General features: G+C 33.6%; 2 protein-coding genes across 2 annotated transcripts; both read right to left on the bottom strand.

The window, feature by feature from the left end:
* Positions 1 to 6,074: 6,074 nt before the first annotated feature.
* Positions 6,075 to 6,689, bottom strand: LOC115951589 (receptor-like protein 34). Its single transcript, XM_031068763.1, has one exon. The coding sequence runs from the start codon at positions 6,687 to 6,689 to the stop codon at positions 6,075 to 6,077; it is 615 nt and encodes a 204-aa protein (XP_030924623.1).
* A 48-nt stretch (positions 6,690 to 6,737) lies between these two features.
* Positions 6,738 to 9,371, bottom strand: LOC115951588 (receptor-like protein 7). The gene has a single exon (XM_031068762.1). It carries the CDS (start codon positions 9,369 to 9,371, stop codon positions 6,738 to 6,740), a length of 2,634 nt encoding a protein of 877 aa, XP_030924622.1.
* Between the last annotated feature and the right edge of the window lie 3,605 nt (positions 9,372 to 12,976).

Here is a 12,976-nt window from a genome sequence, read left to right as displayed (position 1 = left end):
ATGGTCAATCCCAATTTTAAAAATAGCCCTAAATTCTGTTATACTAAGATCAAAACATACAACAAAAACAAAGTTAACATTGAAATAGAATTGGGTCTTGCGCATTTCGATAGTTCATGAGGTGAAATGTAATTAAGGTGATAGTTTTTGGTGAAAAAGTGTAATCTGGCCTTAATTTTATGAATTTTTTTAAATAGAAGCAATTAAAAAAAATCAAATGCTAGGTTGTTTTGTTTGGGCACCTAATGAGAGGACTTAATTAAATAAAGTTAAAAATTAGAAGATAGAACTGAACAAACTTAAAGTTACAAAAGTGAATTGGATTTTAGGTAAAGCTTTTCTTGAAAGAAAACGTAAATATTATAATTTAGCCTGCTAGTTTTAACATGCTACAAGCTCTCTCTCTCTCTACTGCTGTCAACATTTTTAATGCTTTGCTCAACTTCAACTTTCATGATTTTGCCTATATCGAGGATTGGATTGGCCATCAATTTTTTTTTTAGATCTAGTCATTGGTCTCTTTGCCAATCCTTAATCTAGAAGCAAATTTGGTATATATAGCCAATAATGGTTCAGACAAAAAGTAAAAAATGAAATATGAGAAATAATGAAAAGGTGATTTTGATAATCAAAAGTTAGAATGGAGTCATTTGAATTTTGGAATCAAGCTTCAATTGATAAATTGAAAATGGTACATACAACGTGCTCAGTTCTCCTCAATGATTAAATACAACACAGGGAATTTTTTTTTTAAAAAAAAGAAAAAAAAGAAAGAAAAAGTTGATGAATGTTCAAGAAGAAATAACCAACCACTGAATAATTACAGTCTAGCTCTATTTTTTTTTTTTTTTTGGAATAAGTAATAAAGAATTGATGAAAGAGTATAACCAAAAGTTATTTCAATATTTCATTTTAGATTTTTAGTAGATAATTTCAGTGTGGATAATTTCATATTGTAACATAGTTATTTGTTTTGTTTGAATTAGTATATGAGTTTGGTTAGGATTAGTTGTTAATTTACGTGGGAAGCCTAGGTTGTCCTGCATCAAGAATTCTATTAAAGAAAATGAAAGCTCAAACCAGAGCCTACTACCAAATTACAATTGTAGATTTAAAAGTGATCCATGAAATCTAGTAATAGTTACAAAGATGAACAGCCTTAATGATATGACAACTCTGGAGTAGGCAATTTTCGAACATTACTACCAACAGGAGAAGACCAAGCAGTAGAGAACATTTGTAATACTAGTAGTCCTCTTCCGTAGGTCTTGGATTTAAAACTAAATCTAGAATTTCCCTCTTATGTAGTAAAATGCAGGATTAGTTGATATTCCCATAAGGCCGGTATTAGCCATCAACTTTATATGTGCTTGAACATGTGAGTTAAAGATTCGCTAAATGCCTGGACATTAAAGGCAATCAAGAAACAAGCTGCATGTTATGTAGAATCAATTTAAATTGAAGAGAAGAATTGATGAAGAGTTATTTAATTAATATCCACCTTACCTTTTTTTTTTTTGATAAACAGCGACGTCATTAAACTAAAAAGGATTACAAGGAGAATAAGCTACCTTACAAACAGACATGACGATAAAGAGTTATTTATTGCTACTCTATACTGTAGAAAAACATAAGCCATTCTCAAACTGTTGACATTGGAAGTTCACAATCAAAGTCTCAAGCTTCTCTTTTTTATTACTTAATTTTAAACCACTATAATTACATCTGTGTCGTCTTTTGCGGGTAATCAATGGGCCATTAGCTAGTATCTGGTTCACCATCATTTAGTCTAGTGCATCTTAAATCACTTGTTCAGATTAAGCATTTGTAGCCTAATCTAAAGTGATATCTTGGATGTCCAATGGCTACACGTTTGCTTCTGCCTGCTAAACAATTGGAATCCTTGTCATGATTACCCTGCATTTATTTTTTAATGAATGAAAAATTCTATTAAAAAAAACTAGATATACGACTATAGTTCAATGAATCCATAAGAATCACAAGTGAAAGCTAACATCCTAACAAATTTAACTCCATATACAAATTGTTGGAAGAAGAGATGTAAGCCTGCATGCCCTTTTGTTTTATCCACTAATGGCTTATCTAAAGAGTAGTTTGCTCAAAGCTCAATTGACCTAGATTACTTGTGTCATTAAACCTTTTAGTATTTCTTGTTCTTTTGGATACAGAATATGGACACTCATTTCAACTAGAGATTTCGTATGATTGTTATATACTCTTACTAAAAACAATAATGCTATCCAAGGGAGGAGGAAGAAGGAAAAAAAAAAAAACCTTCTTTTGAGATTTTGCTCATTGGGATGAGATAACTCAGTACGTAGGAGTTGCTAACTTTGGTGTGTGGGGGACAAGCTAATTATAAAACAAAAACCTTCTTTTAAGATTTCACTCATTTGCAAAAATATGCATCATAACACACATAAGGTATCAAACATGGTGAGTAAATTGGGTGAAATTATCTAGAGAAACACATGTAACTTAAAAATCACCATAACGTATCACAACACACATAAGGTATCTAGCTCGTCCCACAGAATTTTTAAAGCAAACAATTATCCGAAGATTTCTTATCATATCCATAGCAAGTATTTAAGGAGTAAAGGGATGACATGTATATGTATGTATAAATGATTCTCCCCTTTTTTAATAAATTAAAAAAAAAAAAAAAATTATCCCCCATTATGAACACAAAAGTTTGATAAACAAAACCATTTTGAGAAAAATTCCCAAATTAATAAATACTTCTTACCTTAATATCTCACTAGGTAGCCAACATCAGTACCCTCCAAAACCCACTAGTTAGAACCTATAACGATAGGTTCAATGATACATCAGTAAGCACATCAACACATCACACTATTAGACACTATCTCAGGATACTATAATAATAACAAAAACACCCTTACTGCTAAATTTTCCGTCATAAGGCCGCGACCAAGATCGGGCCATATTTCTCAAAGGTTTAGATATGGTATTAAGATGGTTCCTTCTAACCTCCTATGTTTTCAATTCCTTTGCCAATCCTAAATCACAACTTAAGCTACCACTACGCTTTAATTTCTCTTTTCCCTTTTCTGATGAGTAATAGAATCTTATTGAAAATGAAAAGGACTACTCTATGTTCACGACGATGAACATAAAGTACCTTGAAAAAATAGAGACAAATTAATCTAAAGACTTGAGAGAAAGTTGGAAATCAAAAATCAAAGTACAATTGGTAAAACACCATGTCCAAGCCCAATCAATTGATTAATAGGTCTCACAGTCTCCTAAAATGTACGGTTGTTTCGCTCCTTTCTCACTAACCACATCACACACGCATGCACCAAATTCCACACATTTGAAGAATGCTTTTCGAATCAATTGCGCCTTCCAAAAAGAAGGGCAGGGATGCTACCTTGTCTGGCAAAACCCAATGAATCCAAAAAATCATAAACAGTTCACTCCATAAAGCATAAGCAGTCTCACAATGGATCAAAAGATGATCTATCATTTCCTCACTGCAATGACACATACAACACCAATTGATCAGATGTAAACCCCTCAAACTTCATTCTCTAATTTACTCAACATCGTGCAATCTAAACCAAAATGTGATAATTTTAACCCAATGACAACTCATATCCCCACTCAAGGCAAAAATTCTTAAATCTATCCCCCAAAATCCTCAAAATTAAGCCACAACAACTCCCAAAAGTCAGCCCCTCTCTTTGCCCATGTTTCCCAACACCCATAGCAGAACCCTAAATCACCTTAAACATATACCCATTGTAACCAAACATCAAATTCCTTTTCTAATATTCATATTAAGCATTCCCCAAACTCATTTAGTCAATGAAAGTGACTGCGCACAAGGAAAGTACAGATTTTTTTTTTCAAAGACTTTCTTCAAGTTTATGGTTGGCCCTACACCCAATATAAAAAATTCAACAACTCTCACCCCATACATAATTTTTATAGTTTGAAACACATCAATTTCATTTCTTGACACAATGGAGAAAATCATCAAAATTCCCTATTCCTTCACCCATTGAGTTTTCAGATTAAGGATTTTTATTAAAAAAAAAAAATTCATGTCAATCAGATTCTATAATTTAGACCTACAAATTATCAATCCAAAACATGAATTTGCTACCTATAATTTCAATTAAACTGAAGAGGAAGAAAGACTGACTGACTTACTCCACAGACTACAGTCCTTGCTTGGCAGAAAGTGAGAATCTCTCTTCTCCCAAAATAGTCACTACTTGGAGGATAGAACCAAAGGAACCGATGTTCATGTTCTGCTGGGAAGAAGGGCATCATTGTGGGGTTGCATGTGTTACAGTGTTAGCTTGAAGAAACAAAATATTTTTTTTGCTAAATTATATTTTAAGCCTTCAAAATTTTTGGTCTTTTTTTTTTTTTTTGGGTAGTAAATATTTTTTTATAAATAATTTGATAATTGGGAAGAGGATTTAAACCCTAAATTATATTTTTATCGAAAAAATCTCACTGTGCATATGAAATGTGTCTTCTTATTAATCTTTTCTTAATCTCATCAATTCATCTAAAAAGAATGAAAGAAAATAATATTGGAAGTAAAGTTGGTTCAAGTTATACTTTGTGTAACTCTAAGTTACGTTACATCAGTTAATATTTTTTTCTTAGATGGAAATTTTTAAGATTTAACAAATCCACCATTAGATTAAATTTATTTTCTTACACTCTACATGCTTGCATAATTTTAAGGTGATTTGAGATTAATAACTATATCATCAATCAAATATTAAAATTTCAAAGTCTTGCATTTAAAATTTTGCATAAAAATGGATTTTAAGATGAAATGGTAAATAGTATCCAATTGATACAAAATTTGGTATGTGTATTATAAACATAGTCAACATGTAATTCAAATGTGAGATTTTTGAAATATTAATCTAATAAAAAATTAATAGGCGATGTATTATTATTTAGAGTTATACAATTAGAGTAGGTGTAATTTGAACTCATCTCTTAGGGGAAGAAAAAAAAAAAGATTTTTGGTAATCAATCATATTCAAAATGAGTCAAAACGTTAAATACAATCTCTATATATCTACAACTTTCGGTTCCTTTAGTCTTGACAAACAATATATTGACTATAATGACCGTATTGACTAGGTTTTCTACAAAGTCATCTTGACAATGACAATTAAAAGTTTCAAGGATATAATGTAATTTTCTGGTAAGTTCTTCCCTTATAAATTTTCATCCTCACTCTTTGTCTAGTTTGAACTGCATGTGAAGTGCAATTGTGAGTCTCACCATGTTGTCACGGCAACACAACCAGTGCAGTTGTGACAGCTACCATGGATTAATTGACCCGCCAGACCATTCGTCACGCGTACAGCAATACGACCATTATCATGAATTACAGCTTATATAGTTACACTTCATAGTTCATACATATATCATGGCGTATAAGATCTGCTTGGGTTTATATGAAGAAAAGAGGTAACATTTGTGGGAAAGAAAATTCCATACACTCCAAGTTAAGAAGAATCTACCACTTTATTGAATCTTGTACTAAAAGTTCAACAGTTTGCTCATATTCATTTTAACCTATGTAGACTCATTAAGAAGTTCTCACCAAAGAGTTGGACTTTTTTTTATTGCTATGTTATACATGTACCAAATGAATGTTCAAGATAAAACTTTATTGTTTACGTCTTATGGGTTAAGAAAATTTCCTGAGTACTACTTATGAAGAAGAAAATTTTCTTTGAATCAGAGCATATTAACGAAGAGTTTGGCCTTTCTGTAATAAATACTCTGTGTTACAAAGTACAACAAAATGCAGCCAAAGAAGCTAACCTTAATTATTTTATTATTACGTTACATTGAATCAAGTTTTTTTTTTTTGGTGGGCTTACATTAAGTGGGGTCGGAGGATTTAAGCCCAAACTCTTTTCAATGAGGCAACTACACAATACCACAAAACTACAAGGTTCTTGGCTAAACCAAGTTTATTTTTTGAACACTTAAATAAAACTATTACAATTACTATTTTTACTAGTCTACTACATTCATCTTCACTTGTGTAGGTTCACTCCAAAAGTTCTTGTAAACCAATCTGGCCTCCTTGAGATGATAACATGTCCAAGAACCAATCCAATAACCAGTCCGCTAGCATATCCCACCACTACCACTTTCCAATTGAATCCTTCGCCAAATGATGATTCTTGTCTAGGCTCAAAAGTTGGTATCTCAATATTTTCACATTTCTTGGACAATGGAAAGCCACACAATCCCAAGTTCCCCTCAAATGAGGAATTTTGAAATGTCCCAAATTGGCTACCTTGAGGAATTGGACCTGTAAGTTGGTTAAGAGAGAGGTTTAGATATGCAAGAAATGTGAGACTTACTAGTTGTTGAGGAATTTTTCCCAGGAACTTATTTTGCGAGAGATCCAAAGATTGGAGCTGAGTTAAGTCCCCAAAGGATGATGGAATAGGGCCAGTGAAACTATTGCTTGATAGGTTGAGTACAATTAATACCTTGAGATTTCCCATGGTATTTGGAATTTCTCCATAAAATCTATTGTTAGAGAAATCAATAGCTATGAAGATGGTCAAGATCTTTACCAGTTCCATTTCCATTCCCTTATTAATCACCCTTATTAAGTCTTCATAATAACCCGAGCCCATGTACTCTGGTTTTGAATTTCTATTTTTAGGGGCCAATTGCATTGCATTCTAGGTGTTGAAGTACTTCGATGGTAACATGCCAGAGAAATTGTTGTGAGAGAGATCAATAACATGCAACTTGGAAAAGCCAAAATTGGTATGAGGACTCTGGATAGAACCATGGAATCCATTTGCTCGCAAGATAAGAATTCGCAATTCTGGCAAAGATTCCAACCAAAAGGGGAAGATGTCACTCAAGTTGTTATTTCCAAGATTTAGAACCTCAAGCATTCTACAATTTACCAATGACTGTGGAATCTTCCCTTTTATTTGGTTGAGACTCAAGTCTAGCGTCTTCAAATTGCTTCCCTTTGTGAATGTTCCAGGTAATTTTCCTTGGAAGCTGTTGTTTCTCATATTCAATACTGAAAGGGAGCTGCTGAAGTTACCTAAACAATGTGGAATTTGATCAATCAACTGGTTGTTAGACAAGTCAAGGATTTCGAGAGCTTTTAGCATGCAAATCATTGGAGGGATTCTTCCAGTCAAATTGTTGTTTGAGGCAAAAAAATATTTTGTAGACAATGGGGGAATTGGAAGCAAGCCTTGAAACATGTTGGAACGCAAGTCTAAATATTCCAGATTTTTCCAAGGTGATTGCAATGCCTCCTTCCCAACATTCAAGAACCATTTGGGGACTTTGCCTTCAATTTTGTTATCAGAAAGGTCTAGATACGTTAATTCATTTTGAACTTTTAGAAAAATCGGAAATTCACTTAAGTTGCAAGAAGACAACCCCAAAGTTTCGAATTTTGGGAGGGTGGAATTGATCTTTCCTTTTGAAATTAACAAATTGTTACCTGAAAGAATGAGAGCTTTAATTCTTTTAAGCTCGAAAAAAATGTCTAACTCCAACATGTCCTTAAGGTTGATGGAAGAAAGATCTAGATATTGCAGATGAGGGAAATTAGAGATTGACCTTGGAATTGGTCCATATAATTTATTTTTGCTCATATCCAAGAATTCTAATTGGGATGAAGAGATATTTTGAAATTTGAGAGGGCCAGTCAATTGATTTTGGGATAGATCTAGGTCAGTCAAAGAAGTCATTGTAAACAAAGAAGACGGGATGGTCCCAGTGAGTGAGTTAGAACTTAAGTAGATGGAATCAAATTGGGATGAAGAGATATTTTGAAATTTGAGAGGGCCAGTCAATTGATTTTGGGATAGATCTAGGAAAGTCAAAGAAGTCATTGTAAACAAAGATGACGGGATGGTCCCAGTGATTGAGTTAGAACTTAAGCCGATCTTCCATAATTGGGATGAAGATATATTTTGAAATTTGAGAGGGCCAGTCAATCGATTTTGGTATAGATATAGTTCAGCCAATGAAGTCATTGTAAACAAAGATGACGGGATGATCCCAGTGAGTGAGTTAAAACTTAAGGAGATGGAAGTTAACTGGGAAAGTCTGCCCATTTCAAACGGGATTGGACCTATCAACTGGTTTTGGGAGAGATCTATTTGTTGGAGTTGAGTGAGATTTGTTAGTGAAACAGGTAACTTGCCATCAAAACTGTTATTAGAAAGGGATATATATTCTAGTTGTGTAAGGTTTCCTAGTGAAGATGGTATTTCCCCATGGAAAAGGTTACTGTCAAGAGATAGATTAGTGAGATTTGCGAGGTTTCCCAATGTGGAAGGAAGTTGACCGTGAAAATTGTTGCCTGCGAGAGAAAGAGAAGAAAGCCGAGTCAGATTCCAGATCGCAAGGGGAACTTCCCCTGACAAGTTACATTTTTTGAGATCCAAAATATTCAACGACTTGAGGTTGCCTATTGCATTTGGAATTTCCCCGGAAAATGTTGTATAAGAAAGATCCAATTTCTCCAAGGAGCTGCCAGAATGAAATTCCGGTAGAAAGCCAGTGAGAAGGTCGTTGGATGATAGATCAATGGTTTGCAGCTTGGGCATCAGGAAAATATTTGTGGGAAATTGCCCATGCAAACTGCAGCCAGAAAGAGAAAGAGATGTCAAAGAAGATAAATTTACCAGGGATTGAGGTACTGAGGATGAAATGTTCACAGAGGCTAGTTGAAGTTCTCTCAGATTTGTCATGTTCTGGACAAGTGCCTCAAAATCAATTCTTCTGAGATACAGAGTTTGAAGATGATCAACATCAACAACCGAATTGAAATTGAGATCAAGTGAAACCAAATTGGACAGCCATGAAATTTCCGACGGTATTTGGCCGGTTAAGGAGGAAAAGGAGAGGTTGAGGTGAGTCAACCTTACAAGCTGGCCAAACTCAGACGGGATTGTGGAGGAATTGAAGTTGTTGAGGGCAAGGTTGAGTTTCTGAAGTTGATGTAGGCTGAAGAGGCTGCTGTTAGACTTGAGAGGCCCACAAAGCCCACTGTTGCTCAGATCTAAGTCTATGACGTGACCATTTTCGGCATTACATACTACCCCATCCCAGGAACAACAATCAGTATCTGCCTTCCAAGACTTCATTTTTGGATAAAAAGAAACACCATAGAAATCAGAAGTTGTCCTCTTTTCAACAAATTCTTGCCTCAGTTGCAGCAAAGCAGATCTCTGGTCAGGAAGGCAACGATATTGAGAGGAAGTATTCAAAGTAGTTTGAGAATGTGAGATGAAGAACAAAAAAGAGGCAAGGAAGAATGGTAGAAATGGATTCATTTTCCCTATGCTGAACACGAAGAGAAAGTTGATGGAAAATTGAGAGGCAAGTGGCATGAGCTGATAAACTGAAGAAATGAATGGATATTTATGCACACACAAGGGCTGTCAATATATTAATTTATTTTATGTGGTCTGAATCAAATTGGTCCCAGAAACAGTCCACATGGTCTCAGCTAGCCCACATGGTCTGAATTAAATTGGTCGCAGAAACAGCCCATATGAATTAAATTGGTCGCAGAAACAGCCCATATATTAATTTGAAAGGACTGATATTAATTTGAAACGACTGAGACCATGTGGGCTAGCTAAGAGCCATCGGTATTGACTTGAATGTTTTTCCCTACACGGTTGTGAAGGTCTTCACCTGCTTCCTAGTTCCTACTAGTACTATGGTGCCAAATTGTTGAATTCAAAAAAAAAAAAAATTTATTAATTCCATGGAGCTTGATTAAATTGAACATTTACAGGTCACAGCCCAGATGGTCTCAGCTAGCCCACATGGTCTGAATTAAATTGGTCCCAGAAACAGCCCATATATTAATTTGAAACGACTGAGACCATGTGGGCTAGCTAAGAGCCATCGGTATTGACTTGAATTTCTTTCCCTTCACGGTTGTGTTGGTCTTCACCTGTTTCTTATGTGGATGTTTGGCCGGGTAGCTTTATTCCCAAAATCTAGAAGTGCAGATATGTCTGGTATGTTTAGACTCGAGCCATTAGATTAAATTGAACATTTGCAGGTCTCAAACTATTAGATTAATCTAGCTTTTGCAGAAACTTGGACAACTAACTGCTGCATTTTTAGAAGGCTTATAATGTTTTTAATCATGTGAGCTCATTAGCTCAATGTTCATTTCAACGTTTTTAAGCTCATCTTCGGTGTTATATTTTATGTGAAGTCCTTTTATTGTGTGTTGGGGGGGGGGGGGGGGGGGGGGGGGTGGAATTTAAATTCATTCCTTTGCTCTTGAAGGATTGTGCTATATATATAGGTTTCTCTCTCTAATGCATCTTAAAATCACTTCTAATTTAATAATATTATTTACTCGTTGTTAATGTGTTGATCAATGTTTCTAATACCCTTTATGTGAGACAAATTTGTGTCTATCAAAATATTTAAAAATAAAAAAATGTGTCTATCAAAAGAGCAGCCAGTCGCAAGTAATACAGGGAAAGCATGGACTATGCAAAGCCACACAATGGCAGCTAATAATGTCACGTATTTGCTTTCTAAATAAAAATGAAAATGATACAACCTTTTGCACTCGATTATTACTTGTTAGCTCAGGCCCTTGGGCCATGATTTTAAATTAAAATACTACATAAAATAAATAAATAAATAAATAAAAGAAAGTTCTTGCAATGGCATTCAAAATTCCCATAGTTCACGGCCAAAGCCACATCTAGGGTTGGTTTTGTTATCAAATAGAAAATACAATAATAATAATTTTTTTTATATACAAAATAAAAATTCTAGTCTAGCCTAATTTAAAGTGTATATTTGTGTAAAACTTGAACTCCGACCATTATGTCAAGGGTGCATGGTGGTAATAATAAAAAGTTTTAGGAAGTCTTACGTCTTAGTGTAATACTGAGATTACGTTGTGATGCACCGGCTAATTACATAAAGGTGTAAAATAAGAAAAAAATACATTGAACTAGTCGCAAACCCGTGCTACACACGGGAACCTACCTGTTTGTGTGGTAAACTAAAATAATTATATAAAATCTTAAATTGATTATGAAACTATACCATTGCATGAATTTCTCCGGTTTGACTTCAATTTTTGTTACAATTTGATAAAGAAGTCATTGCTTCAACGTATAATAGCTTATAAAAAATCTACCAATTGGTTTTAGATATTAAAATTTTCGAAATGCCAAAAAATATTAAAAAATTAGAAGATTCACTGCTTAGAAATTATTGAAACAAAACAAATTATATATAATTACACAACAGAGAAATATAATAGAAAGATAGGTTACCTTCAAAAGAATATATAATTCATGGTATAATCATTGAAATCTGCTAAACATGTTCAGATATTGCACTAACTAACACAAAAATGTAGATGTTAAAACTTTCAAAATGCCAAAAAAAAAAAAAGATTCAAAACCTATAAATTATTGAAACAAAAATGATAATAAAATAAAATATGACTGCCCAAAAGAGAAATATAAAAGAAGGATGAACTACCCTCAAAAGAATAAGTCATATCTATTGTTGTTGAAATCTGCAAGACAGCTTCAATTATTACAAAAGTGAACCGAAAAATTTGGCTGTTAAAACTTCCACAGAGAAGATCTAGTGCATAGAAATTACAAAAATAAAACAAAAAATATATAACTACACAATAGAGAAATGTAAGAGAAAGATGAGTTATTCTTAAAAGAAGGATTTTTTTGTCAATTAGCATCATTTTAGCAACAGTTTCGTCAGTTGGCATATTTTTGAAACATTTTAGCATACTAGCATCTTAAGTTCTTAGACTCAAGTTCAATGAAGGAAATTGAGGGCCCGTTTGGTAGAGGAGTTTGAGTAGTATTTTTTGTAGTTTTATGAAATACGTGTGAGTGAAAAAGTATGTGAAAATGTGTGTAATGTTGTTTAAAAATTGAAAATAGGTGTTTGAAATACCCTACCAAACAGGCCCTAAGTCTCACACACTCAATTTTGATGCTCTGGAAGGCTAATGTGGATATTTTTATACAAGTAGAACTTGAGTCTTAAAGACTCAAGTCCATTTTTTAGTTTTACAAATTTGAGAAACGAAGAAGAAGAACTAAGAAGAAAGAAGGACAAGAAGAAGGACAAGAACAAACCCATACCCATAAAGAAGAAGAAAACCCACGGCAAAACCAAACCCACCTGGTGAAGTCACCTACAAAAATCAAACCCACCCACCTGTTGCCATCTCTGTGAACTCACCTGCAAAACCAAACCCACCTGCAAAACTCTTTCTTCTGCTCCAAAACAAAACTTGAGTCTTAAAGACTCAAGTTCCACGTGTACAAAAGATCCACATCAGCCTCTACTAGAGCATCAAAATCGAGTGCATTAGACGTGAGTTCCTTCATTGAACTTCAGTTTAAGAAACTCGGGATGCTAGTTTGCTAAAATGTTTCAAAAACATGCCAACTAAAGAAATTGTGGCTAAAATGATGCTAAATGGCAAAAAAAATCCCTTAAAAGAATAATTCATGGCTATAGCTATTAAAATTCACTAAATACGTTTAAATATTGCCAAAAAAAAAACTCAAAAGTTCATATGTTAAAACATCCAAAAGACCAAAAAAGAAAAAGAAAAAAAGTATCAAAGCCTAGAAATTATTGAAACATAATAAACATATATAGATAACCAATAAAGAAATATAACTCCTTTCCCTCTTCCTTTTGTGTGTGTGTGTTTGTTTCTCAAAATAAATAAATAAATAAAATATAGAAATATAAGAGAAAAATGTGTTAAATATTCAAAGACTTTTGGTTTGCTTAGGGTTTTTAAGTTTAATGTTTCACCTTTGTTATATGGTTGTAGGGTTTTTTTAAAAATTAATTAACTTTAGAATTTTATCAATTTTATTATTAATTTAATATTGCTAAT

This window comes from Quercus lobata, chromosome 7 (assembly GCF_001633185.2).
Source record: "Quercus lobata isolate SW786 chromosome 7, ValleyOak3.0 Primary Assembly, whole genome shotgun sequence".
Lineage (NCBI taxonomy): Eukaryota > Viridiplantae > Streptophyta > Magnoliopsida > Fagales > Fagaceae > Quercus > Quercus lobata.
This window is presented reverse-complemented; position numbering and strand designations above follow the sequence as displayed.